Consider the following 27,571-nt stretch of genomic DNA (forward strand, 5'->3'; position numbering starts at 1 on the left):
GGTCGACATTGACCATTTTGTGCCTAATCTTTTTGACACTTCTCCCATAAACTTGGAAACAAACTGTGTTCCTCTGTCCGATATCACTTTCTTTGGCGTTCCATGATGTTTCCATACATTTTCCAGGAAAAGATCAGCAATCCCTTTTGAGGTTATTTCTTTTGTGGTGGGAATAAAGTGTGACTGTTTCGAAAATCTATCAACCACCACAAATATGCTGTCATATCCTTTATCTTTTGGCAGGTCCACTATCAGGTCACAAGAGATTGTTTGCCAAGGTCCACTAGGGATCTCATTTGGCTGCAGGGGTCCGGTTGGTCTACTCGGGAACACCTTTGTTTGTCTGCATCGATCGCAACAATCTACATAGTCGTGAACATACTTCGTCATTGAAGGCCACCAATAATTTCTGGAAACTAATTCTAAGGTTTTGGCACGTCCAGGATGTCCAGCCGGTGGAGAGTCGTGAAACAACTCCAATATCTCTCGGCGGATCTCTTTATCATTTGGAACGTAAACCAGTCCTCGAAATAACACCAATCCATCCTCCACATTCCACTCTTCGACTCCTCTACGCAATTGTACCGGTGCTGCTTTTAGCGTTTCTAGCGCTTTAGCTACTTCGGGCTCTTTTTCTGTGCATTGCCTTATCTTTCTCAGTAATTTTTCTTCTCCTTGCACTAGAACTTGGCCTCTTTTAGCAGCTTTTACAGTAAAAAACTCCGGTCTCAACAAAATACGGTTTGAGTTGTCGTTTTCTATTCCCCCCCTGTGGTCTTCTCTCCGAGATAGACGGTCTGCCTTATCATTGACTACACCAGGCTTGTGTTGGAGCGTAAATTCGTACTCCGCCAGGAACAAACTCCATCTAGCTTGCCTTCTTGTCAACTTTTGACTCGTCATAAAATACTCGAGATTCTTGTGATCCGTCCAGATCTCCACATGGTGAGGCTTTCCCTGCACATAGTGCCTCCACTCCTCCAACGCTCGAATGATTGCCAATAATTCTTTGTCATGGATGTCGTAGTTTCGTTCCGCATCGTTCATTGACTTCGAATAATAAGCTACGGGATGCCACATATCATCTTCCATCAGTTGAGATAAGACCGCTCCAGTTGCATAATCAGAAGCATCGGTCTCTATTTTCATCTTTTTCTCAACGTCCGGCATGACTAGAATCGGAGCTGTTGTGAACCTTGACTTCAGTTCATCGAAAGCATCCTGTTGCTTCTCCGTCCAGTCCCATTTGACATCTTTTCGCAATAAATCATTCATCGGTCTAGCAATGTCCGAGAACCCAAAAATAAATCTTCTGTAGAAGTTGGCAAAACCCATGAACGCTTGAATATCTTTAACGCATTTAGGTACCGGCCATTTCATTACTCCTTCTACTTTCACAGGGTCCATCCGAACACCACCCTTCTCCACTATCAACCCGAGGAACTCGACTTCCGACTGTTCGAAGCTACATTTTTCAGGCTTCAGATACAAATCGTTCTCTTTTAGTCGTTTCAGTACCTCACGTACAACCTTCCAGTGTTGCTCCTTATCGCCATTTGTGAATACGAGAATATCATCAATATAGACAACTACGGTCTTTCCATCAATTAGATCTCTGAATATCTCATTCATCATCGTTTGAAACGTGGCAGGGGAGTTCGTTAAACCGAAGTACATTACGGTTGGTTCATGGTGACCAAACGGCGTTTTGAAGGCCGCCTTCCACTCGTCTCCTTCTTTCATGCGAATATTGTTATACCCCCATTGTACATCCATCTTGGAGTACATCGTGGCACCGGTTAAAGCATCAATCAAATCTTGAGATCTCAGTAGCGGGTACGCATTTTTAACCGTCTTCTCATTGAGCTTTCTATAGTCCATTACCGGTCTAAGTTTGCCATCTTTTTTGGCCACAAAGAAGAAAGGTGCTGCCACTGGGGATTGTGACTCTCTAATACGTCCCAGTGCGGTTTCAGCTTTCAACCAATCTTTCAAAGTGTCCATCTCCTTGGGTGACAAAGGGTAGGGTTTCGCATTTGGCGGAAGATCGCCATCATCTTTAAGATCTATCGCATGATCCCATTTCTTTCTTTCAGGGAAGCGCTTAGATTCTTCTTCTGAGAACACTCCCAGGTAATCGTGAAGCCAATCGGGAACCATCTCTTCAACCGATTTCTTCACCTTCGTTGCTTCTTCTGCAACCTTCTGTTCCGTGGCAACCGAGGCTTTATATCTTATCCATTCTACTGGATCTTCCTCATCTTCTGCCACTTCAACTCGTGCCCTCTTCGGGTCTTCTTTATCATCGTCATCCTCCGTCGGAATCAGATCGGGCAAAGTGCCTCTTACATTTTTTCTATTTTCTCGGTTTTGTATTCTTTTTTCCTTTTTTGTCATACATTTAACGGGACAACGCGTGAGAGAGAAACGTCCTGCGTTCCAGTCTACTTCCGGGTTGTGATATCTTAACCAATCAATTCCAATAATTACGTCATCACTGCCGAGGTCTGTAACCATGAATGCTGCTTTTTCCTCTTCATGGTTTCCGATCTTCAGACCTAACTCAGCAAAGTGAGTCATCGATCCGGCTGCGTTCAACGAGCCATCAATATTTTTAACAGGAATCGGTCTCTCCAACTTCCGACACGAAATCCCTTTCTTTTCCACAAACTTTTTATCTATAAATAGTGTTGAAGCACCGCAATCTACCAGTGCTTTGACTTCGGCTTGCCGATTCTTTCCTTTCAGTGTAACGGGAATGTAAAAGTGTTCTGATTTCGTTTTAAGAAACACTTCTTCGACATCCGCGTAGTTTGATAAGATCGAGTATTTATTATTAGGATCTAAGCCCTCGGTCTTTGGCTTCGCTCCTTTTTCGTTCTTTTCGCCTTCCGTGGTCAACCACCTTGTAAACCACTTGGGCGCCCCCACTGACCTCTTGGCTTCTTCTTTTTTGATTGTCAGGACGATCTTTTTGCCCATATCTGTTGACAACCAAAACTCGAACCATTTCGGAGGTCTCCCTGTAAACTCTCTGCCAACGTCCGAATCTCTCCATTCAGTGAACCACTTCGGTGGTATCTTCTGATCCTGAATCGGAATCTTCCTTCGACAGTCTTTGGCCAAATGGCCCTTCTCTCCGCAGTTGTTGCACTCGAAGATATGGCTAAATCGGCATTTCGCACCGAACCAGCAATTGCCAATATCTCTCAAGAACTTGCATGGAATCTGAGAAGTAGATGACGACATCGTGCCAGTTGTATTCTGGAACCCGATTCACTGATGTCGTTTGAGTAGCTGCTCGTAAGGGCTACTCCGGATAAGGAAAATGATGATAAAGATCAAATGTGAAAAAGTCTATGTAAAGGAAAACTAAGCGGTCCCCGATATCTGATCGGATCTACCACTGGCTCAGGGTCAAGGGGTTCTGGTAATATCCCACACTGACGCTTCCTCTATCTACTGACTATAAACGGGAGTACGTAAACTATACCCATTTGAGTGGGAAAAACTAGGGTCACTGCAATCTCCGTTTCGAGGGTGCAAACCTAGGACAAGTTATCACTCTTCCGGCCGGAGCCTACAAGTGCGAGTCTCACTAGGGAATGCCTCTAAATCCTCTTAGGTCAAATGCAATATGTAACCACTAGACAATTCCGCTATTTACTCAAAGTGGATGCCTACGTGCGTATGAAGAAAAGGGTATTTCGTAAAAGGAAACTATAGTAACGTGGAGCAGGCAGGGTTTTGGGCCAGCACTCCAAGTTGTAGCGAGACGCCTAATGTCGTCAACACCTCCGTATACTGGCGGCTGCAATGTAAGGCAGGGCCTGGTATAGGACTACTAGCTAGGAACGGTGTAAAGTACGAAGACGCTCAAATGAGCAAGGGAAAGGTTTTCGAAAATCGACTGGTCGCGGTTGTTTAGACCGGGCAATGGAAAACGTGTAACGTCTTACTAGTACGTGCGTCCGAGGCAATATGCTGTTGGAGACACGTAATAGCGAGAGGTCAAAGAGTAATTGATAAACGGCTTTGTTTGCGTGACGATATGGATGACTTCCAATATAGCCAGGCAAAGAAAGAGAAGTGCGAGAGTGTAACGCAAGAGTCGGAGTCTCCTATAGTTCAAACCTAATGTCACAACCCAATAACGAATTAATGCTGGGCAGAGACTAGGACTCAAACAACAAGATAGTCAAACAAAGAAGATAGAATTGAGCAAGTACGTCTGGGCTGGTACCAGTAAGGTACAGACGAGAGGTTTGAACTAAAGAACTACCGACTACAAACTAGCTACCTATATACATATATTAAGTCGGAGACTGAAGCTGAGTTCAAACTAACTACCAATCAAATAATAAGAGCCAGTATCGTACGATTCTATATATAACCTATGATGTCATAACACGTGCCGCAGCAACCGACAGGTTCTGGAACATCGCATCAGGTGTACGTGGTATAAAGTTTAGTCCGGCATATTCCGATAAGTCACGTGACTCAATCACGTGCTCGTTAGGTAATTCTACAATAGACGCAACCACAGATGCATCCTCTTCCACATTTTCAACCGTAAATACATTCTTATGGACAGGCGCTTTGTCTGAGCACTTAAATGACTTAGAGTTCAGAAAAGAATAATGGTTCGTATGAGGTACTCGTGACAATAGATCACGCTTGGGTTATCAATTAGATATTACTGTCTGGACTCTGCTGCAATCGCAAGACGCTCACCGGATAACGAATATCGAACGCACTTCAACGCAGCGGCCATCACAGTACTACTACACTGGACTGGATTTCCTTCCCACCGAAAATCAATCGAGCGTAGTGACGTCAGCCATGTCTCCTTATTCCATAGCTTAGTACTTCGATCCAACGAACAAGCGACGAAACTCCATCTCATCCTGGAGAAATTTTAATGAGCAAAGTGGACTTACATGGCTTCAGCGCGCGAGTACAGTTTCTCCGTGCCAGGTGATGATCTCCCGCTCTGCGCCCCACTGCGATATTCTACCATGTTCTTCAAAGACTGCGCCTATCTCGAAGTCATGCAGACAAAGAATCTTGTTGTACGAGCCTGTGACTGATGTGTCGCCTATCAGGCAATACTGCGACTGAGAGTGCCGCTCCACTATGATCTTTAACGCTCGAACGGGCGAGGTACCTGAAATGAAATGCATTTTTACTGGAGGTTGAGGTGGACAAAGAGAGAGAAGGATAGTGAGTGGAACTGCAGAGGTGCACATGGGCGTTTTCTCATGCTTCACAATATAATCAAAACGCCCGAGACACGAAGCTCTTATCATAAGCATCTGAGCATGGGTCCAACCTACGTCCCCCCAGCTTTCAAGATGACTCAACGAGCTCTATTGGTGCTATGATAGTCACAGCAGGTGTTGAACAAGATTAGGATCGAATGGACCAAATACTTCAAATATCGAGAAACTGACTGAATACCGGCATGCAAGCGCTGGCGACCCCTGGATGACGAGTTGGCCAATAGCACATTGACCCGGGAGTCGAAAAAAGGGAATTAGTAATGTCTCATCCATGGAGTTTGCGATTGGGCAGAAAAGAGTACGAGCTGCAGCACATATCCGCGTGCTGCCTTGCTTCTGGTGAACGAACACTTGGAACCATGTGTATCGGAGACGAACGCGGCGAAGCGTGTTTAGTCTGATAAATATATCATAGGCAGAGTAAGTCGTAAGTAGGTAGTATCCGGAATAAACAGCAATAAAGAAAGAAAGACATTATCCGCACCGTCACAGCTCATACTTGGCACTCCGCGTGCTACTATGCATAATGGATGCCTAATCCATAACCCACCATCTTACAGTCTGACATGCACCAATCTCGGGGTGTAGGAGAACCGCAGAGAGCCAGTACTGTAGTTGTCTCCGGCGACGATCGAGGAAAGCTGCTCGGTACCGCGATAAGGGATATTTCGGAGGGAGGGCTGGGATGAAATGATGTTGATGTTTCTGACGGGGTTACTGAGTACTGAGACTTTATTGAAATAGAACAAGGGGAGGACGCACAGGTAATGAATGTTTCAGAGCATCGTACAACAGCACGAAATCACTATACCGTTTGTGTGCGTGGATAGTAGTATCCTATTTACGGTCACCTCTGATCTGAGAGCTGAGCCATAACATAGAAGGCATGCGAACCTCTTTTGTGCGAATCACACAATCATACACAACATAAGCCCCACCCAGCTTATCACCCACGCTCGTCCACCCCGCAATATGTACGTTTCGGGCAAAAGCAAGACTCGTGCCAGAGTTGTCGTTCAGCCAGATGTCACGAGAGAAAATAGAGGGTGGTTCCTGAGGAGATTTGGGCCGGGTGGATGGGCGAATGGATATTTGATCCTAGACAGGGTCAGTTAAGTATTTTGTACGGCAAAGAGTGAAGAAACGAACGTCACACAACTCGTCATACAATCGCGCTTCTGCTTCGACGTCGATTCTATCGTCTGGGATGACGACAAGAAGGCTTTCTGTATTTCGGAAAGGATGAGTGGTCGTGGGCATAGTGTCGACAGTGAGCTTGATGAGGACGAGAGCGACCAATTGAAGTTTCCCCGGATGACAAATTGGGCTGACGTGACTATTCCCAAAGCCCCTTCTCCACAACCACCAAGGCAGTACTACTAGTAGTAGACCTTACCAGAATCCTGGACAGATCATTTCCTACAAGGTTGTGCACACTGGACTAGTTCTCAGGAGAGAACCAAGCTTGTTGATTCCCCAGTGAAAACTGGACATGGCCAAAACGGTCAGAATAGTGTAAAATATTGTATAATCTTCAATGACACTGCATCGTCTGTGCATCGCATCTTGCATTACATTTTCTGTGTCGTCAATCGTGTTTTCGTCAACACAAGTACTGTTCTCCGAGTCGTCAATTCGTTCATGCATGGTGTGCAACCATAACTCCGTCACCTCCCATAGTAGTTCCCACGGGCCACGGTATCAATCGGACTTTGAAATACACAAAACTGACATGAACGTTGAACGTGCATTGGACCAGGGTTGGTGGTCAGTTAACATTATTTACTCCGAATGACAATTAGGGTCAAATTCCACTATGACCGTTAACTTATCCAAAACCATCGAACGTTAAAGCTCAACGTTCAGAAATAAAGTTAGTATTTGCGACGGGTGTCCTACATGACCCTTTCCCAATGCGTCACGCAAGACTCGCTCAAATGCTGCTTGAGTGGAAGTTCGATTCATACCAATCCAACCCGGAGCGGAAATTCGTTGCGCCTTGATGTACAGAGACTCAGTACTCATGTTTGAAAAGGCTGCAAGACCATGTCTCCTGGTCAATGATTATAAACGCGAGCTGAAGGGTCAATCTTAAGGTGGGTTTCGGCTACTGTAACGAATGAGAACGAAAGTGACAGCCACGTTGATAGCCACATCTAGGAAAAGACATAAGAGCTTCGAGTAGGTTGCCTATGGCATCAGGTACCTGGTAAGTGAAAATGATCAACCTATATGTCGTTATTCAATTATCGTCAATTTACTAAGTGAATAAGTTATTGAGGCGCGCCAATCCCCGCCGCGTACAGTATACCCTGGGTAAAACCGTTAAACGTCAAGTTAACGTCATGACATACCTGTGTAAATGCCATTCCATCCCTACTCACCTTTCATTGAGAACGGATGCAACCCCTGCTTGCCTTACAGCAAGAAAAATATTTCCCTGACAGTTTAACAAACTCGTGATAATTTCTTTGCTTTGACCCTGCCTTTGACGCTCAAGCCACCAAGATGCTCTTCTAGTTGCAGACACTACTTCTACGAATGCATGGTCTCTGGCACTTACGGAGGAAATTCTAGGTGGGACCGCATCGTTCATCCTTGACCTTCAACTGATACGCATTTATTGTGGTGATCTAATGGCGCCAAGACCAAGGTAAATGAAGGGTCATGGGTATCTTGAGGGCTTGTATCATATGATTGGTTACCGCAGATGCTCTACAGGGTTGAAAACGTTGATGTGGGAGACATGGATGTATGTACATACTCTGCCTTTCGTCCTAATAAGCCGGAGATTTTTCTAGTCAACAGGGTATCATTCCCACAACGCCCTCAACGTATATCTACCATTTCTACCCAATTCTTGCTATGGTGGACTGGAATGATGCCGACCTCCAGGCGAAATTGGGGACACTTTCAGTACAGTTGTTTTATGCCATCTTTGGCTTATATGGGTGAGTGCTGCGCGTTGTAATGTCTTAAATGTGGTACCAATTAGCCTGCGTCCGCGTCTGTAGTTGGGAATATATACGCTCTTCACACGTCGAGGTAGCACTGCTTCGGAGGCAGTTTCCATTTCGATGGCCTTTGGTGCGTATTCTCAAGGAAACGGTAGAAGCTTGCCACTTACACATGCCCAGCTCTCGTATATCACCGCCAGACTCAGCTTCTTGATTGTGACAGTTTTACTGTGAGCCAACGTAGAGGAAGTGACAAGCACACTAACGGCCTTTATCAGTGCGATGCAATTTAGTCCCTTTCACACAAGCGTTGATTGTCAGAGTGAGTGTTTTGTATATTTTAATCTTTGTTGAGGAGGCTTACCTCGTTTTAGGCATGAATTCCGTCATCATGGTGAGTACGGGAGCACCCTCGAGGTTGCTGGTTTACCATCATATTACCTAGCTTGTGACAAACGTTGCCATCGGTTGCTCTGCGACAAATCTGATGATCAGAACGTAAATCCTTGATTATCCCTCACATCATGCTCGATCTCATGGTATATATGTAGGTGGCTTATCTGGAAAACCAATTACCTGCTGCGCCTCTTCCTAGTCCTCACATCACTAGGTTATTGGACAATTCTCACTCTCTGTGCGTATTTGCTGCCCTCTAGTGTGATGTGTCCAACCATTTTCCAGTCGTTGTAACCACTCGTGCATTTACCACAAACGGATTGTGCATGATCCATTTTACCAACCCTGCATATGCTAGTGCGGTGGTCATATATAGTACGCATATCACATTTATGATCAATGGATATGTGATAATCAATACCCCGGGTATAGCCATGTTGTATGATTTGGTACTTGTGGTCCTTACCGTTATTGGACTTTCCAGGGTGCCATCGTCTTCTACGCTATGGAAGACGCTCGTGAAACAAGGGGTGATATACTTCTTTCTCAATGTGTTAGTAAACATGATCCTACTGGTGTGTTCCTTGTTACTCTACAGGGCTGTCACAGACCAAACTTTGTAGGTCCTGAATCGTTTGAACCTGAATCGTAAGACTATTTCACTGCATTGCAAACGCTTACCTGCTCTATATCGTCAGCTATTATGAATGCTATATTCTCAATGCCTGGTATGTGCCCATGGTTTGTTTGACTCAGTTTATGTCGCTGACCTTTTGAAAGCGGTATGCGTCTGGTCAGGACTCTCGTTACGATTTCCGGTTTAGACGTATGACCTAGTACTTTCGTTTGCAGCACGATTGCATCTAGCCAAGTGGTCCTCTCGCTCCTCCGTCCTTCGCCCGATTGTGAAAGGTTTTTCTTTTTCTCCATCTGAATGTGTCACCAGTCTCATTCGTTGGGAACAGTGACAACTCCTCGTCGGCTAAAGCGCCTCCGCTGACGACTGACTTCACCGTTTCGGGGTAAATTCTCTGTCTGAGATGCGTGTACCGCGATTCACTGTGCCTTCAGGTTCCAGTCCATGGCTGAAGCCTAAGAGAGTATTTGTTTAGAATCACCCCGATTACTACACCGTCCCTATGCGTATCGTTTCATGAGAGGGTTCATATTTCGGCTTCAACGTATTGCGTCGCATATCTTGTCTCTACGATGCAAATTTTTCCAGCGCTTGCAAGTTTGACGGAGTCTTCATGCATGATTGGATTTTGTGGATGCATAAAACAGACTAAACATCGTCTCGCAGTCATCCTGCTTACTTCAATCTTGATCAGTGTCACCCGTTTGTACTATCCACATGCAGTCGGCTCTTAGAGATGTAATATGATACTTGTATTGTGTTTTATGTAGAAATCGGTAACATGTGCAGCGTATCATCAACAAAACTGCATTCTTTTCCACTCAAATTCCTGCATGGAAATGAGGGGGAAGTATTGGTCTTCCTGGCCTTCTACCCTCCAGACTCAAAACCCCTGGTAAGGGTCATTATTGGAGCCGACAATTCCATTCATATGCAAACATTACGGACACTTGTATGCGTACTGCATGTTCCAGGTGACTGCCACGGCTTTGAATGAGGACGTAACGAAAGGCCAAGTGCTTTTGCTAGCTCAAAGGAATTCATTTGAATCTAGCAAGAACACGACGGGCAATTCCATGTTCTCCCGAGTTAGTAGTCTGACCTGCTATGGAAGAGAACTGCTGATTTGACACAGGGTCCTGATCGAAATATTCATCAGGTACCAAGTCTTTTTCTAGGCCAGGATCACCAGCTGCAACGGTGCGCTGGAAGATTTACACATGAAGTGAACAGTGATCAATGAATCGGGCTCACCTCTTGAGTCTTCGCGAAAGGAAGCTCGGCAACACTGGGCGGTGCTGTATGATGTGTGAGCATGCCGCCTCGTCGATAATTATGGGCTTTGAATGTGATGGGAGCAGTAAAAAATATGGCTATATGCGCCGGTATAGTTGAACGGGGGTAGTCGCAACAGCAAGCCCGAGCCTCTTGAGGTTCCGGCGGGCGTAGCCAGGATTGTTGGGAAATATGCTGCAACAAATGATGTGGATGAGATACAAGGGATGCACTGTTACACGCACATCATTCATTCCCAGGAAAAAATCGTATGCTGTGTCTTGCGTACAGAATTAATCTTGGGCAGGGATCACTGTCTGAAATTCTGAATGACCGTTCAGTAGCAAAACAAGGAGTACATGCAAGATGAGTTGGTGAGGAGGCGGGAAATCCACAAAACACGCCTCGTGTGTCAACTCTTCCTTGGGACCATCCTTTGGCAAATAGCCTAGTCCTCGAAAGTTTCCCGTTTTCTGACATGAACCACTTTCGTCTTTTGTTGCTCGCGATGCTGTAATATATCCTCTCGGGTTCTTATGGATTAGGAGATACGACTTCAACCGCGTTGAAGTAATATTACAGCCAGTGATGCGAACAAAAGAATGGTGCTGTATTGCGCAGCAGCATGGCCTCAATTATATGACTTATGGATTTTGAACGCTAGACATTGGCAAGCGCTAAACGAGAGTGATGGATGTTTTAGGCTAGAGCTGGCTCTATTTGTAATTGCACTGCAACGGAGGGACTTATAACATCGCCACCACAACCCGAGTTAGTAGCACAGTCCATCTAACGAAGCTGAGCTTTCATATTGTCGGACTCATCTTCTCTTTCTTGCGCCGTCCAAGGTTGGGCACTGTGCTCCTGATTTCATCGAGAGCAATTCCAAGAGCGTGCTCAAGCATTGACAGTGTCTGTTATTATGTCGACAATATCCACTCAGCTGCGCAACTTCAAGGAACCTACTAAGGATCAGTTGACTCATGTTTTCTTCTCAATACCGGAGGTACCTTCTGTGCCTCCCAAGGACACGGAGAAACGTGGTCCTGGAGATATAGAGAATATGGAGATCAACGCCATTCTCAGCTTTGGTGCACAAGAAGTGGAGGACTCGTATGTATGTGGCATGTCCCCATCTACGTACGATATCTCATCGTTCAATTTCACTCAGGCAGGAAAGCTACACTTGCTTCCACCATATCTCGCATTTTCCTCCCTGGATCGCAAGTCAGTCAAGTTTACATTGCCCCTCTCTACAGTACGACGCGTCGAACGTCTTAATGCGCGTGCTGGAGTTTATGCCTTGAGTCTCTCCACTTGGCACGGCATGAAGATAGTAAGTGACATCGATACCATCTGATGCCATCATTAACGCCTGTTTAGATTGTGCAGTTAACTTCCCTTCGACCCACCGCCGACCTATTTTGCAGTCTCTTGCGGGAAGCACTCAAAGCGGAGCTGCAGCGTGGTCAGATGAAAGCTGTGAAGGGCTTTGTGAAAACTTGCTACTCTGAGGGGCTTGTATCGCTATCGGGTATCTCAGACAACGAGCGGGAGGATGGAAGTCTTATCACAGAGACAAAAGAAGGATGTCCGCCTCCAGAAACAGAATTTCATGGTGGTTTAGGGTTGCAGTTTAAGTTCCCTGGTGACCCAAAAAAGTTGATATTTTTATACGCGCTTTATGCCTTGCACTAACGTGTTTCAGGTTGCGCGAGGCTTCAAAAATCAAGCTATGGACGACGTATTTAAAGAGTACGCCTTATACTTGTGTTTCATCTGAAACGATTGACCATGATGTAGATCACGGCCGCAATCTTACATTACTAAGATACCCACAGTGTACTCGATTGGTTCAGGTCGGCCTCCCTAATCGTCTTCGTGGTGAGATGTGGGAGACTTTGTCTGGATCTATATATCTTCGTTTCTCCAATCCTGGATTGTACGATCAATTACTGTTGGACATTCGGGGGACGAACAGCACAAGTTTTGAGGATATTGAGAAGGATTTGCATAGGAGTCTTCCGGAATATGCAGGCTACCAAGCTGACGAGGGCATCAGCGCTCTCCGTAGAGTACTGCAAGCCTACTCGCACAGGAACCCAGAAGTCGGCTATTGTCAAGTGCGCTTGCATCATGTTTTACCGTTCATTGAGTCTGATTCATGTTTAGGCGATGAATATACTGGCAGCTGCGATTCTAATGTAAGTGTTTGACTTTCACGGAACATATATATCTAATATTGGCGAAGTTACATGTCAGAAGAGCAAGCATTCTGGCTTCTTGAAGTTCTGTGCGATAGACTTCTGCCTGGCTACTACAGGTATGTCCTGCTCAACGATATGCTGTTACTATCACTAAATACATCTAGCCCAACTATGCATGGAACACTCCTGGATCAACGAGTTTTTGAGTCTCTTGTGACACGGTGCTTGCCAATGATAAGCGATCACTTCCAGGCGGTTGATGTACAGCTCTCGGTCGCTTCTTTGCCATGGTTCTTGAGTTTGTTGGTGTTCATGACAATTTATGCTCTACGCCAGACATGACTCGCTCTTCCCAGGTACATCAATAGTATGCCTATGGTTTTTGCCTTTCGCATTGCAGACTGCTTCTTCTGCATGGGTCCGAAAGTGCTCTTCCAAGTAGGGTGAGTTTTTCTTTGTCATTTCCTGTTTTTGTGTAACTCACAGACTTGTCAGATTAGGTCAGTGCACCTCGCTTGCAATTAAATATACCCACCTAACTTGTAGAGCAAAGCCATTCTTAAGATTAATGGTGAAAAGCTATTGCAAATACAGGACGATGGAGGCTTCTTAAAGTGAGTTGAGTTCAACCTTTGACGGCTTATGCTCACTACGACTAGCTTGATGCGCGAATACTTCGCCTCGCTTGGTGACTCTGCGCATCCAGAGTCTGCAGACCCTCGAACAAGGGCAATCACACGCTTCCAAGAACTACTTCTTATCTCGTTCCGGGAGTTCGCTGTGATTTCTGATGAGACGATTCTCTCCGAACGTAGAAAGTATAGAAACGAAATCGTCAACAGTATCGAATCCTTCTCTAAGCGCTCGGCGGTGAGAAACCTGAAGACACTCGCAAGATTCACCAAAGAACAAGCTGGGTTCATATACGATGCTTTGTACAAGGCCATGTGTGAAATTCCACCGCCACCGGCTGCTGCTCCACCGCCATCGCTCTTGACCACGGCTGATGGAAACCAAGAGAAAGCAGAGACTAGGATTGGTATACCGACTTTCCACGTTTTCCTCAGTGAAATTTTGACCTGGGCACGGAGCGAGAAGATTGTAATCAATGGTTTCCAGGTAGTTCTACGATCTTTATGTCTTATGTCTCGATTGCTGACATTGACACGAATAAAGCAACGCATTGACCGCGAGGTTGCAGAACATGAGCTCATCGACCGTCTCTTTTATTTTTGGGACACCTCGTGCAAAGGCTCTTTGTCGTTTCAGGCATGTTTCTTGATGAAGCAAAGAGTTTAATGCTTACAAATGCCTCTAGGATCTCGTATCTGGTCTAGATGGTGTGATGTTCAATGATTTGATGGAGAATATCGAGTGGTTCTTTAATCTGCATGACAAGAATAAAGATGGGTATTTAACCAAGGATGAAGTCCTGACCCTTTCCGAATCATTTCTTGTCAGTCTGTCCACTTCTGCTGACGTTCAAGGCTGACTAGCCATAGTTCATTTTCCGTCATGAGATCGGCGATGCCTACCTAGGAGCCGTCAGCAAATTTATGACCAACGCTTTCGAGTATGGCGATAGTCTTCTGCCACAGTACACCGATAGCAAGACCGGAGCAGCAGAACCTCGAGAGATCGGGCACAACCAGCCATACCTCAACCTTGCTACGTGCGCGACCCCGTATGACCACATACAATCAATCTTACACTTGACAGGTTCCGGATGGTCGTTCTAGCTGACGAGGTCTTGGAGTCGTTCTTCGAAACTGATCTTTCTGCCTCGTTCAGGCTGGAGCCCGTTCCTGACCTTGAGTTACCTCCGGCATCAAGTGGCTTCTTGGGCGATTTGTGGTCTAACATCGCTACCCAGGACAACAAGAGGATGTTCAACAGATTAAGCGACGAGCTTGGCAAGACCATAGGCAAGCATCAGGTATGGCAGTTGGTATAATCATTACGGGACAAAGTTAACGTTCGGCTTGCAGGTTATCTATCGTCCTACAATCGGACGATTCACAAAACTTGAAGAACCGACAGCCCGGGAGTCGCTCATTTCTCCACCGACCAAGACCACCTCCTCGGGAAGTTCCTTGGATACTGGGGTAGCACCGAGCTCATCTTCAACTCTCGATACGTCATCCATCCACGACAATGGTCCGTTATCTGGCTCGGTGTTTTCTCCGATGCCCCATCTCAAAGCGGTCAATGCGGCATTCATGGAGCGCACGCCGTTTGCTATCGACGACGCAGGTGACGATGACGATGATAGTGATTTAGACATGGTTCATGGCGAAGATGATGATCGAGTTCTGGACGAGGCGAGTGGTTTTTCTTCATGCAAGTATATTCGATGATACTCATGCCGTACGTAGGTGGATGCCTTTTTGGAGGCCCATGATTCAGGGCTTACTGAAGCAGACAAGGAGATGGCAAAGGGTAAGATATTGGTTTTCGTTTGTATACCTAACTTCTGATCGCGTTCAATCAAACCCAGATCTTCTTAATGCTGAACCTGTCAAGTAAACGGTGCTAAAACTTTCACACGTTTCTGCTATTGTTCGGCTTCCCATGCATTTGCGAGTTATATATCAAGTGTAGGATAGTGTACACGACAAATAAACCGATACTAGAACTAGGCATACAAGGCAATGCACATCTGTCACCGTCGATCAGCATGTCGACCCACGATCGGACCATATGCGAACTGTAAGATCTGGCTCGATGGAGCCAGACGCAATCATGTTTTGCTGTGGGTGAGTAGCCACAGCGACAACGACACCTGGACACCCAATTGAGTTGTCGAACTCGGTAAGGAAATATGATTCTCACCTTCGTGTCCTTCAAGAATTTGCACCACCTCACGACTTTGAAGATCCCATATATAAACCTTTTGGTCTTCGCTCCCAGAAACAATCCATTTCCCTCCAGTAACACTGAAACAGGCCGCTATACAGAACTTCTCGTTGCGATGACCCGTATATGTTTTCAAACAGCGCGACGTGTGATAGTCCCATAATCTGATCGCACTGTCATGAGCAGTTGAGAGAATGTACTTGGAGTTGGGCGAGAATTGCACGTGTTGGCTGAAGATCCATAAGAGATTACGGAACGAAACGAGCCGTGGCAGCTGACGGACATACCATACAGCATCGTGTCCTTCAGCGAGAGTTTTCAAGCATTGACCGGTTGTGGTGTTCCATATCCGGCTGCGGTTGTGTCAGACAGATAAATAAGTAATATGTTGCGCTCACATTAGCCCATCAAGAGCACAAGAGACTATCAGGGTGGCGTCTCTGTTGAAGTGCACGGCAGTAACATAGTCAAGATGGGCATGTAGAGTCTTCATGCATTTTCCTTGGCTTGATGTGAAAGACTGAACAGCGGAATGTAAGCGGTCTTTGCGCACCTCTTGCAACATTCCATATTCGAACATCACCATCACAACCTCCAGAAACAAGGAGGTTGGACGCTGTGTTGTAATTTACACAAAACACGAAACTCGAGTGCCCTTTGAGATGTTTCGTCGTTAATCCCTGGCTTGCAGTATGAGTCGACAAGAGAATAATTCTTTCATTGAAGACTCACAGAATCAACGTTCCATATACGTACACTGGTGTCATCAGACGCTGATGCGAGATAGACACCATCTGTCGACCACGCGATATCTGAGAGTCCTTTGGTATGGCCACTCAAGTTTCTGATCAACTCTCCTGTGAACGGGGACCATATCTTTACCAGACTATCTGCGGCTACACAAACAAAACGTATTTCAAATACAACCGGTCCTAGCGAGCTGTATACGAACCGCAAGATGCAAGTAGCGTTCCATCAGGACTGAATTTGACGGCAGATATAGATTGCGTATGTCCCCTTAGTGTATGACGAAGTTCGTAATTTGGCCTGTTTCGCATGCCTGATGTTGCCGGTGGAAGCGCTTGAGGGACCGGCTGGGGTGCAGGCTGGGGAGGTTGTGGTGCGGGAGGATGATTGTCTGGTATTTGAGGGTCGTCCTCAGTTGTTTGAGAAGCATTATCATCGTCGGTTGTAGAATCGTCCATTCCGGCGAGTGGGTCCATGACGATTATACCAGATGTCGGACTTCAAGAAGGCATGTACTACAACTCCAAGGCGTTGATGGCATTTGTGTATATTTGTTAGAGCCTAGCTTGTGATTTCAATAAACCATAACAGCATCCAATTTCTTTCTTCTCCATGCTCGCATCCATCCCTAATGTAGCTGCGATTTCGAGATCATTTCATGTGCTTCCTACGCTACAGACTGGTATCAGCGGAAGGTGTATATCGTCCAGAGCCAATGTTATTTTCAGGGATGCGAAGTCCGCAGAATTTCTCGCTGCTGTTGGTGACAAAGAATCTCTTTCTTTGCTAGGTGGGCTTCCTGAGGTAAGTCGCTTAGATGCCGAGTACTCCACATGATGCAGACTTGTGAAGGTAGTTGTAACAGGTCGAGCAAATGTTGGAAAATCATCCTTGCTTAATTCTGTGATTGGGCGTAGAGATCTTCTTTTCACTAGCAAAAAAGCTGTGAGTCGTTGTGGACTTGATGCTGTATTTTACTACATACTAATTTTGCGCAGGGCCGAACGCAAACACTCAACTTTTTTCGTGTTGGATCTCCCCCTGGTCGTTTGGTCGTCGTCGACTCTCCGGGATATGGTGCCAGGGGCCGAGCCGAGTGGGGTGACTTGTTCAACCATTATCTAGAAACTCGGAAACAGTAAGTTTCCCATGCCATTTTATTTACATTTTACACTGTGTCACAGGTTATGCCGCGTCTTTATCTTGATATCCGCTGCCCATGGTATGACTGCTACGGATGAGGCAATGCTTTCTTCGTTGAATGCTCAGATCCAGTCGCACGATGGTATCTGCTGGACACTTCAAGCAATCATAACTAGGGCCGACGCACTGGGGTCAAACGGTCGCACTCAAATCAATCAGATCGAGCAAGATATCTTTCGCGTTGCCCCAACATGCTTACCGCCTATCGTCACCTCGTGTCCGTCCAAGGGGATTCCTTTTGGCATCGATGAAGTTAGGAAGTCGATTTCTCATGCATGTAGAATTCTCCCTTAAAGACCTTACTCTCAGTGACTGCCTACTTGTCGTTGACAATAGTCAAGCCCAGTCGTTTATTTGATAACATGGGTGGTCTCGGATTGATCTTGGAAATTGTGCCCTTCCCAAGCGTGATGTGGTTTCCTTAAGGTGACTGGGGAATCAAATATATGTTCCGGGGTGACTATTCTTCCTTGAGATCAAGACGGACTCGCGTTCTGCAAGGTCACCGTGTTTTTACCGTACCGACGCTCCGAGCGCGCTTCTCAAATTTCAAGGTGTCGCGTCTTCGTCGGTGATACGTTATCTCTGTGGAGGTGTGGATTTCCCTGCACATCTTACAGTCGAGATGGGGATTGAAATGTTCAGATTTACCTGTTTGGTGTATCGGAACGTTCAAAATCCGCTACTGCCTCCACTGTGGTAATTCGACCACTGTATATGCGCTCAAGCGACATGTGATGGTAATTTTGAGGTAATAGTGAGAGACAGCTGATTCTGTTACACGTACTGGCCCTACAGCCGTGTGCTACAGGACTTCGAAAATGTTGTCATCGACATCAGCTATGCCAATATAGGCAGAGATAAAGCGATCGCGCGACCTATATATCTCGGCAATGAGTCTGCTAAAATAGGCGCATTTATACTTCAGTGCTCTTATTGTGCTACAACGTCGTCCTGCACATTTCCCCTCCTCGTCGACGTCGCTCATCATCCCTGGATAGCTAGCTCCCTCTCGACTTTTACTTCAACGGGTATAGCACCATGCCCTTGACTTTCAGTCTTGAAGCCTATGCTGCTATATTTTCCGCTATTCTCATGTCGCTGCGCTTGCCGTCCAGCCCACCGCCTTATAATCACACACAGTCATCGTATCATGACCACTCCGTACACAAAAATAGGCAATATCAGGACCTCTTGGTCCCTGTAGCACCTTCTGTCTTGATCCACATCCCAAGCCCTACCTGCCATAGTCCACGTAGTGCACACCGCAGAAAGCGGAAACAGAGCATTCCTATGGTGGAGATAGTACATCATAAAACAGTAAGTCGAGGGCAGCCGACAGTGACCTGTAGCTGATCATTTTATGATAGGAGCCCCCGCAATTGATGCAGCAATATTAATGCATATAAATGAAAAATAGGATAGGGAATTGGTGTAAAATGTTTTAGGTGAGGGTGGGACTTACTACAGAGCTTCTAGATTAAATTCTGATCCAGTGACGCCGTGACCCCACTTAAGCCCCTTGTCCAGACCTTTTGTGGATTTTTTTTTGTTGATGATCGGATAGCCTGGCCTTTCGAATATTCCCTCACATCTCATCTTCAGAAGTTCAGATACCAGTGCATGACTTCTTGTACATATAGGCAAAAGAATACGTTTGAAAACATTTGCCAATGTGATATGCTATCCGAAAAACCAAACCGTAGGTCATCGGAATATCATATATCAGCCCCAAGCATCAATCACAGATATGGAAGGAATCGATGGAGAGTGTAAACAACAGCATCAGGCTGCAAGATGTGTAATGGACCATCTGCGCGATCCCGAGGTATGCTTGTCACGTCCCAGTTCGATCGCGACTGCCAGCGTCGCTGAGCCTGTAGTGTTGTTTGGCAGTCATGAGTAGCAATGAAGAGTAGCATTCGGGAAGTGCCGCTTGCGTCGGTTGTTTGTCACATAGCGAAGAGACACTGAAATTAGTAATTTTAGTTCGGAACGTTCTGACCTTTGACCAAGAGGTCAAAAGCAAAGTACAAACGAAACGGGTGAGCTTCTATCGCTGAGGAATACAAACGCCATCTCATTAATTCAGGTGTGAGAATTTGTTCTCTCAGAAATGGCTGCTCGTTCCTACGCTGATCATGATTATATCGAGCGTTTGAGCACTTGAGCCGTGCCGCCACGTCAATCACACACAGAGTCTCTAGATGCATACCTATTTTGCACCGATGCGGTCATTCCGCCGCAAGTATCTGTCATTCACGCAGTGTCAAGAAGACAAACCTATCCGGCTGACTCGGACTGCCAGCGTAGTCCGGAGCTCAAACTGCAAACAATGAGCTATATCGGAAGCAATTCCCGTGATTCTCGTGTGCGTACCCCAGCTCCACACGCACCCCACCACACTTCCATTGCTCGCCGTCAGTGTCCGCTCGGCGGTCTCCACCGTAGTGCTTATCTCCGTGTCCCGTCGGCTTATCTCTGTTTGTACTCCGCCTTTTCCAGTGCGTATCTTCCTGAACCCCACACTGGGGAATCCTGCGTTCTTCATGTGAGCTGCAGAGGTGCGTATCGCGTATTTCACTGCGTCAACCTGCCTCGTTACCATGGATCCCCGGGACACGAGGCTCTGCTTCATTGCATTCATACGTCCGGCTCTTGTCTCCACAGTTTCCAGAATGTGTTCCATCGCATCTCATCGAGCTTCCCATCCAGAACCAACAGGACCATGGGGAAAGCAATGATGCTTACTGGTGGAGTAGGCGGTGAACTCGGTCTTCGTGCGTTATCTGCTTATACGTGGCACATCTTATCTACATTAATATTCGTGGTCCCGCAGAAGCACCCACATATGGTAATCCTAGGTGTTCGGGCTTGCATACTCCATCGCACCAAACAGAACGATCTAGTAGGTGCGCGATGGGAGATATCGCGTTCGATAAGAGCTAGGACGTTCATGCACTACTTGTCACTTGGACTCGTCGTCTTTACATACAAGGCTAGAGCTCATGCCACAGATAGCCAGTAGGTTGCATTCTGCGGTGGTCCCGGTTATACCGGCACTCGCAGTGATCGGCTGGCTGGCTTTGATATTGTTCTTCTCTCATCCATTCCGTCCGAGAGCCTCGCTAGAAGCAAAACAAGGAATAACTCCGTGTCTGACATTAGTACAATGCGCAATGTGTACAGGTTAGCATATCTAGCTGAGCATGTATATCAGCTACAGCCCATTGTGCTAGTGGCCCCTGCGGGAAATAGGCGCATATTTTAAGCTCTGCCTCAAATCACACAAACCATCGATAATAAGGTGGATTTACAGTGGAATCACGTAGGATAAGCGTTTACAGTTGCTTTTACTCCATGTCAAATAATAAAAACTCGACCGCATCTTCCCCTGCGTTCTCAACCTTCAGTTCAGCATCCTTTCCCACAAACATATATGAACCATCTCCTTCTCTAAGCTCGATTATCGGCCCCTCGATTTGAGCGCCAACGCGCAATCTGACGCCCTTGGCGTTACCAGGATTGTATCCAGATTTTTGAACGACGTGAATGTACGCTTTACGTCCCTCAGGGTTGCGGCTTGGGTGGAATGCATGCACAAGGGATATACCAGGATCCATGAGCGACGCATATGCGCGAAGCTGGGAGCGAATTGGGGCGGGGCCTTCAGCCTCCCTCCCAGTCGAGACTTCAGATGAATTAGAAGGCGCAACGATAAGCCTGAATTGGTTTCGCTTGTCTTGGTCGGTGAAATGTCTGCGTGAACCAAACGGTTATCGAGGTATGTTCAGGATCGTCAGGGATGTCTTACCTGGTAAAATAGGCGGGTTTTCCTCTTCCTTCTCCGGGACGGGGAGATGCCCATATCTGGCAGAAATGTACCTCTTCAGAGCCATGGGCTTTCTCAGAGTGAGAGATGCCTGTTCCAGTGGAGGTCATCTGGATGGCACCACGAGACAGTATCTCAGTGTTGCCCATAGAGTCTTGGCTGCACAATGACGAAATCAATCAAACATTCTTCTAAACCGGAAGAGGTGCTCACTGCTCTAGCGCACCACTAATCACATAGGAAAAAATCTCATACTCTTGATGGCTGTGGGTGCCAAAACCAGTGCGAGGTGCTACGCGGTCCTCGTTCAAGACGCGTAGAGAACCAAAAGACTCGTGTTTCGGGTCATGGTAACTGCAAAGTGGCTACATGATTATGCAATGAAGATCAAGGTCAAAGGTCCATACTTTGCGAACGAAAATGTATGGAAAGTTTTGAGCCAACCATGATCTGCATTGGCTCGGTCAGTGTTCCTTCGAGGAATTATCTCGATGGATCTGCTGGAAGACATATATGGAGCCGCAAAGGTTTTCAGTAACAATAGTTTGGTTGGGGTTGGAGCGTTCTGGAGTAAAGCTGTAGTTCGAAGGGTTGGAGACACTTTTAACGAGAGAGAGAAGGAAATGTTGAGTAAAAGGGAGCTCCTAGGCTCGAATTTATAATCAGCGGCAGGCTAATCATCGATCGGTACCGTCGTCTCAGGGGTTACCAATGGCTCCCTTTCTTGGTGTTCCTCACTCACGGATTCTCACGGCCCTCTTGCTTATTACGGGTCGGGAGTCTTCATGTGCGGTGGTTATGACCTAAGGTGCCTCATAATTGACTGATCCCAGAACGCCTAATCAGAATCAATGGTTTGATAGTAATCATCCAAAAGCGAGTGTCTTATCCTGTTGTGGTATCAATGGTGCGTGGGTCTACATCTCCCTTTGAAAGTTTAGTCGCACAGATTCACAGCTTCGACTTCTGCAAGTTGGTCAGTATCAAACTCACGACATCAAAGCCCTGAAGAACGAAGCACAACTAGATTCGGTCCATCAAAAACACAGGAGTGACAGGCTTTCGTGTTTTCATATAATCTCATCTATGACCACATCAGGGATAGTAATATATCTGTTATCACTCACTATCAGCAACCGTAGCCACGAATGCCTTCTATCTATCATCCGGAGGTGCCCTGGCTTTGTAGTTTGTCCATTTCGTCAGGTAAAAGACCTCTTTCAATACATGAACGGAAGATCAGGAAATCGATTTACCCAAGGCTATGGTTGACGAAATTCCGCGATATGTTGTGCTTAACCTGTACGGACACAGATGAGTAGTATATGCAGTGCCTACCAATGACTCTCGCGATGACTGGAAGGCGATCTGTACTTGGCTCGCAGATTTCTAGACTCCAACGGCTGCCTGGCGTAGGAGATGCAATACTTGTACCTGCAAGCAGACCACGACTAACAAGAGACAGCGCGTGTAAAATGTAGCGTATGCCAGGCGGGATCGAATTCTAGATTTCCGTAGACAACGGAACAGTCTTAACCAGAAGGATGAGTTTGAGAGGCGCATGAGAACAACTGATCCAGACCCAAGTTCCTCTCCAAAAGCCCCTAGTACACCGTTGATCTGATCTCTTGGCAATCGTCACTATCTGTTCTAGAACTGAATTAGACAAGTTCAATATCAGTGGCGGCACAGCTCACCTGCTCAAGCCAAGTTAATTCTTCGCTGGGATGTTCCGTTAATTGAGCTAGCTAGGGACATCGTTTAAAATTAGAGGTGGCATGTACAAAACAGTTCATTTACATCCAGATACCCATCTCGTCATAAGATATGCTCCGGTCGGACACACGAACGAAAAAGCACGCGGATCTTATACGGAACAAGCTGTCAAAGAGGCTTGCCGCAACTCGGCTTTCAAACTGCAGCCCTAGTGTGAACGCCCATCCCGACAATGGCGACAGATTGGTTTAGTGTCTATTGCGGCGCCCTTGGGCTTGATGTCCAGTACTGCCAATCTCTCAGACAAGTGCCTCCCGAATAGATAACAACATAGAACATACCCGTCATTGCCCATAGTTCCGCCCAGTAGCTATCGCACGTACAACGAAACCGTTAATCTATCGATTTCTAGTGGCGTACTCGATAAGTCGGTATTTCCTTGTCACCGATCCCTAGTTAGATTCCCTGCGAGGCTGGACCGGGTGCCCATCATTCACTGGGATAGTGATAGTATACGGCGCCTATGAATCCTTGAGAAACTGGCTGTAGCCTGAGAGCCTAGTAACTAGCTAGTCTTCAGGTGCGGATGAAGTGGCAGTGCCTGACAGTGCCTCCCCCAATACTTTTAAATTGTTTTTCTCCTGATCGTCGAATGGCAATTTAGTTACTGTGCCTAATTCTAATGAAATAAATTCGTTGTCCTGACCTTAATCGCGGCGACCTGCCGGATCATTTACATTCCGAATTTCACTCCCCCACTAGACTCTTTCAAATTTTCAAAGCCTCCTTAAATGCAATGTTACCCGTACGTAGTCGCCCCTTTCTCCCTAGTGTCTAGACTTCGACAAGGGCGAGAACAATCTAGACACGCATACAAAAAAGGAAAGGTTTTCCCGCTGTGTGAAACTACCCTACACCTAATGCCCAAAGCCTGACTGGTTCACCAAAGATACACGTTTCCGAAAATCATTATCGAGGGTATATATCAAGGGGTATAACTGAGCAATAATACAAAAATGAACGTGCTGCAGTAAAAGAGTTGGTAGCGAACGTGGGGAGGCCAGACAAATAGATGCCATAGCTCGTGTGTATCTACTCCAGGACATTCGCGAAGTGATCCCAATGGTTGGGAAAAGTCGTCAGTGACTCAAGGGGCTGCACAACGTCACCCCAATAAACGAAAAACCATTCTCACCAGAACCGAGTATCTTCCGAGGGAATGTCCATCAACATCCGTAACATCACGATGTTGGATGTTAGGCTCGAAAACTGCAACACCAGTCAGTCTGATCGGCCAAGGAAAGTGACTCGCAACGTACCCCGTTACCTATCAACACCTGAGCACGCTGACCGATCAGCATGTCCACAGCTTGTGCGACAGGCTTTGCCTCCCAGCTCAACTTCATATCTCTGCTGGTCACAACAGCATCCCATTTCTTCACCTGCATGAGGGCCTCCCTAAGCTGTCGCAGCCACTCCACATCTCCATTCGTCATAACATATATGCTCTTCAACTCCTTCACAGATCCATATAGACGCCTTTGGTCAGCAAGCACGTTCTGCACTTTCTCGACAATCTGCTCAATCGTTGGGAAACACGCTTTGAAGTACATGTTCGTATTTGCCTCCGTGGTCACGCCCCAGCCACCATCCGTAGGGACTCTGAACTTATCGGGGAGGGCAGAGAACTGGTTGAACCCATTCCAATTTGAGGACCAGTTGGCAAGATGTGAACAATGACCCGCGAAGTCGCCCCGACGAATATGAAGAGCCAGTAACCCAGGGATAGTATCCACATCCTTTGATTTGACAACAGGATGGACGTCGTGTAGTGCTGTAGGAGTTTGTTGCTGACCGGAAGGACGCATGAACGAGGGTAAAAATCCAAACGAGGAAGTCGGTGTAAACAAATGAGCATTATCCGCGTACGCCTGATAGATAAGCGGAGACCAAGAAAAATCTGTCAGGATAGGCGATTTGGATAGGATAGGCCACATTGAAAGTATGCGTCTCGAACCAAACAACCTGTTGAAAGTTTGAGAACCTGACAGCAGTGCAACCAGGCGACTCACCAAATTTCAAACAGTTGATATGATTCCTGTCTTATCTCAACGCATGGGTCGTCGATGGAATTCAATCTCTCCACCCACTTCTCAAATATTTCCAGAGCAGGTACGTTATCGTCCAGCCTAAGATGCTCGTTCACAACCCAGCTGTCGATGATGGTGGGATTAGGGCAGACTTTCTTGAAGTACTCCCGCGAGACAGCACGAGGGGCAGCATCTCCGGGGGAAAATGACGACCCTATTATGGGGCCTGCACAAGAGAACGGCTTTGGCATGAGTGGAGACAATGTACACTGGTAACGTACCACTGATGATAGCTGACAATGGAATGCGCGAAGGTATGAGTTTGCCATTGAACGTCGAGTAATCGGGAGAATCTCGTTCCCATGTGAAATTATCGAACACGAAACTAGCGGGCAATAGTGAAGGTGAATAAAGGTCATGGGAATATGGACGTACGTTCTTTTAGTTACATGAGACAGCGCCGCATTCATCACAAGCTCTTGCATGGCATTTCCCCATCCCGAAACTGGTAGCTATCAGTCTTGGCTTGGATACAAACATGACCGATATTCATACTAGTGACATGGTTGGCGGCCCAAAAGAACTTCGCATCACGTCCTTCTGGGAAAGGCAATGAAAGGTTATGCTGCGGCAAGTGTCGTTCGTAGTCGTGATATTCCTCGTACAATGGCGGTAACGAGTGGTCTTGCTCCTGCGACTGCTCCTGCAGCCGAAATGGCGCGGTCGCCTTGGAGCGCGAGAAGAACAGAAATAAGCAGACTAAGATTAATCCCATTAAAAGACGAGTACACCGCCTCGTCAGTGAAAATCGTGACAAAGACGACCTCGTGTCGGAATTGCTGAGGGGTAAAGTCGAGTTATCTGACTTCCTGGGATACACATTTCCCTTGAACGATAACTTGAACGATTGCATGGTCGCTGTGGTAGTGTGTGTGCAATAACATGTCGAAGTCGGCACGGCCTGAGCGGCAAAGTGCAAACATGGCGGAGTTTCCTTTTGTGCAAGTACACTCCGCTAGGCTTCATACTCCGCTGGTCAACCGCGTCGACTTATGTCTTGGCAATTTGGTATGAACCAGGTGAAGTACCTTCATTAATATAAAGTAACAACGTATTGAAGGGGATTCTAGCAGCCTGCTTGGCGGCTCGGACCACCTCGTAAATACGCTCTCTGATGCGGCAGGCCGTAACAGGCTACCGCTAGTGCCAAGTAGATAGACGCCCTGTCCGCTGTCGCGCAGCAAAGCCTTGGTAGCAATGTCAGAATCCACCTACAGTGGTTCTGTTTCAGGCAACTGTGGATACCGCTGGCAGCAAACCTTCACACGTTGAACAATCTTAAACCTCCCGAAAGAGCCCATGACATCCTACCAAAGGGGATCGGAAAGCTTCCAGATGATGGGACTTGATTCTAGTGATAAGTTTGATCAACACGAAGATGGGTTGGACCGATTATCGATAAGAGCGATTCCCGGTGAAGCTTCACTTCTGATCGTTCTTGAGACTAGGCCATGGTGTATGTACTGTGTTCCGAGGAAAATGCTAGTTCTAAACTTCTACAAGACACCCGAACTGTTTGACTTATTTATAGGATCCGATCGTCATCAGGCGCCTGTAAGCGCTTCATAGATGGGGACGATACGAGAAACCGTGGGTGAATCATTTCCCCGAGGTTGTGCCCGAACAAATTTTAACCAAATTGTCTCTGGTTCTGATCGGGAACCAAGTTCCGGTCCTCCTCTGATACTGCAGACGATCATATCCTAGGCTATGTTCTCTAGGGTCTTGCCAATGGCAATGATAGGCTAGGACGCTATCAGCCTGTATTACCCCCCCCGGATTAATGGCCTTTTCATATTCAATCGATCGCGATGTGCACATAACAAGAAACTGCGCACGGTTGGAATGAAAATAAACGCCAGGAAAGGTTTGATATAGGGCTTTCATGCTCCCCACTCACGCCCACAGTTATATGCAATGAAAGAACGACGATTATCAACGGAGGAAAAAGCCAGGCGTCGTGTGAACTGATATTCGGCTCGACATCCCGTAGCATGGAAATGGTGAAGCTTTATATGTATCACTGATCATTATCATTGCCATCACAGATTCATACCCTTCGCAATGATGCAAACAGCATGAGACGAAGTCACTTGCACACGTGAGGCCGGAGAGCCCATTGTGGAATATGCTTCACCGATCTGAACCATATCCCGAGGGAACCATCCTTTAGAAGGGTACCAGACGCGGCCACGCTCTTGAAATAGACATAAAGTTTCTGCGTTGTTGTTCACTGGGTGGTGGACATCCATGTAGCCGATCACCTCGATGTATCATATAGCTACTCTCTACAAGGGTATAGGCGCTCTCTCA

General features: G+C 46.6%; 10 protein-coding genes across 10 annotated transcripts; 5 read left to right on the forward strand and 5 right to left on the reverse strand.

Annotated features, from left to right (window-relative positions):
• Positions 1-5,398: 5,398 nt before the first annotated feature.
• On the reverse strand, positions 5,399-6,909 carry HD556DRAFT_1375955 (Phox-like protein). The gene is made up of 4 exons (XM_041303091.1): positions 6,432-6,909; positions 6,177-6,380; positions 6,045-6,119; positions 5,399-5,987 (listed from the first exon to the last, which is right to left on the reverse strand). Exons 1-4 carry the CDS (start codon positions 6,540-6,542, stop codon positions 5,817-5,819), a joined length of 561 nt encoding a protein of 186 aa, XP_041159632.1. The 5' UTR covers positions 6,543-6,909; the 3' UTR covers positions 5,399-5,816.
• Positions 6,910-7,871: 962 nt separating this feature from the next.
• Positions 7,872-10,021, forward strand: HD556DRAFT_1375972 (uncharacterized protein). The gene is made up of 16 exons (XM_041303092.1): positions 7,872-8,034; positions 8,084-8,233; positions 8,297-8,369; positions 8,420-8,469; positions 8,518-8,561; positions 8,614-8,633; positions 8,685-8,737; positions 8,791-8,873; positions 8,921-9,010; positions 9,068-9,210; positions 9,259-9,283; positions 9,334-9,363; positions 9,416-9,428; positions 9,488-9,547; positions 9,601-9,657; positions 9,707-10,021. The coding sequence occupies exons 1-16, from the start codon at positions 7,940-7,942 to the stop codon at positions 9,729-9,731; spliced, it is 1,011 nt and encodes a 336-aa protein (XP_041159633.1). The 5' UTR covers positions 7,872-7,939; the 3' UTR covers positions 9,732-10,021.
• Positions 10,022-11,255, reverse strand: HD556DRAFT_1536627 (uncharacterized protein). Its single transcript, XM_041309636.1, has 3 exons — positions 10,793-11,255; positions 10,527-10,742; positions 10,022-10,477 (listed from the first exon to the last, which is right to left on the reverse strand). The coding sequence occupies exons 1-3, from the start codon at positions 10,799-10,801 to the stop codon at positions 10,313-10,315; spliced, it is 390 nt and encodes a 129-aa protein (XP_041159634.1). The 5' UTR covers positions 10,802-11,255; the 3' UTR covers positions 10,022-10,312.
• Positions 11,256-11,469: 214 nt separating this feature from the next.
• Positions 11,470-15,280, forward strand: HD556DRAFT_1432362 (rab-GTPase-TBC domain-containing protein; the record flags this gene model as incomplete). Its single annotated transcript, XM_041305112.1, has 18 exons — positions 11,470-11,664; positions 11,719-11,883; positions 11,931-12,208; positions 12,256-12,302; positions 12,351-12,670; positions 12,720-12,751; positions 12,799-12,870; positions 12,919-13,056; positions 13,111-13,197; positions 13,303-13,368; positions 13,414-13,873; positions 13,931-14,023; positions 14,073-14,210; positions 14,257-14,426; positions 14,474-14,690; positions 14,743-15,075; positions 15,130-15,193; positions 15,252-15,280. The coding sequence occupies 18 exons, from the start codon at positions 11,470-11,472 to the stop codon at positions 15,278-15,280; spliced, it is 2,904 nt and encodes a 967-aa protein (XP_041159635.1).
• Positions 15,281-15,426: 146 nt separating this feature from the next.
• On the reverse strand, positions 15,427-16,833 carry HD556DRAFT_1432363 (WD40 repeat-like protein; the record flags this gene model as incomplete). Its single annotated transcript, XM_041305113.1, has 6 exons — positions 15,427-15,536; positions 15,587-15,963; positions 16,009-16,111; positions 16,164-16,290; positions 16,343-16,506; positions 16,563-16,833. The coding sequence occupies 6 exons, from the start codon at positions 16,831-16,833 to the stop codon at positions 15,427-15,429; spliced, it is 1,152 nt and encodes a 383-aa protein (XP_041159636.1).
• Positions 16,834-16,969: 136 nt separating this feature from the next.
• On the forward strand, positions 16,970-17,854 carry HD556DRAFT_1238201 (P-loop containing nucleoside triphosphate hydrolase protein; the record flags this gene model as incomplete). The annotated part of the gene is made up of 4 exons (XM_041297959.1): positions 16,970-17,161; positions 17,210-17,302; positions 17,356-17,495; positions 17,542-17,854. 4 exons carry the CDS (start codon positions 16,970-16,972, stop codon positions 17,852-17,854), a joined length of 738 nt encoding a protein of 245 aa, XP_041159637.1.
• A 747-nt stretch (positions 17,855-18,601) lies between these two features.
• On the forward strand, positions 18,602-18,960 carry HD556DRAFT_1443900 (uncharacterized protein; the record flags this gene model as incomplete). The annotated part of the gene is made up of 2 exons (XM_041306695.1): positions 18,602-18,880; positions 18,931-18,960. 2 exons carry the CDS (start codon positions 18,602-18,604, stop codon positions 18,958-18,960), a joined length of 309 nt encoding a protein of 102 aa, XP_041159638.1.
• Positions 18,961-19,688: 728 nt separating this feature from the next.
• Positions 19,689-20,836, forward strand: HD556DRAFT_523304 (uncharacterized protein). Its single transcript, XM_041310860.1, has one exon. It carries the CDS (start codon positions 19,896-19,898, stop codon positions 20,586-20,588), a length of 693 nt encoding a protein of 230 aa, XP_041159639.1. The 5' UTR covers positions 19,689-19,895; the 3' UTR covers positions 20,589-20,836.
• Position 20,837: 1 nt separating this feature from the next.
• HD556DRAFT_523385 (RmlC-like cupin domain-containing protein) lies at positions 20,838-22,342 on the reverse strand. The gene is made up of 4 exons (XM_041310861.1): positions 21,800-22,342; positions 21,606-21,746; positions 21,375-21,551; positions 20,838-21,319 (listed from the first exon to the last, which is right to left on the reverse strand). The coding sequence occupies exons 1-4, from the start codon at positions 21,901-21,903 to the stop codon at positions 20,914-20,916; spliced, it is 828 nt and encodes a 275-aa protein (XP_041159640.1). The 5' UTR covers positions 21,904-22,342; the 3' UTR covers positions 20,838-20,913.
• Positions 22,343-23,985: 1,643 nt separating this feature from the next.
• HD556DRAFT_1479904 (uncharacterized protein) lies at positions 23,986-26,111 on the reverse strand (the record flags this gene model as incomplete). Its single annotated transcript, XM_041308606.1, has 6 exons — positions 23,986-24,377; positions 24,428-25,133; positions 25,181-25,424; positions 25,480-25,583; positions 25,634-25,703; positions 25,754-26,111. The coding sequence occupies 6 exons, from the start codon at positions 26,109-26,111 to the stop codon at positions 24,300-24,302; spliced, it is 1,560 nt and encodes a 519-aa protein (XP_041159641.1). The 3' UTR covers positions 23,986-24,299.
• Positions 26,112-27,571: the final 1,460 nt, after the last annotated feature.

Source organism: Suillus plorans, assembly GCF_016647745.1.
Source record: "Suillus plorans strain S12 chromosome Unknown HD556scaffold_32, whole genome shotgun sequence".
In the NCBI taxonomy this organism is placed as follows: Eukaryota; Fungi; Basidiomycota; class Agaricomycetes; order Boletales; family Suillaceae; genus Suillus; species Suillus plorans.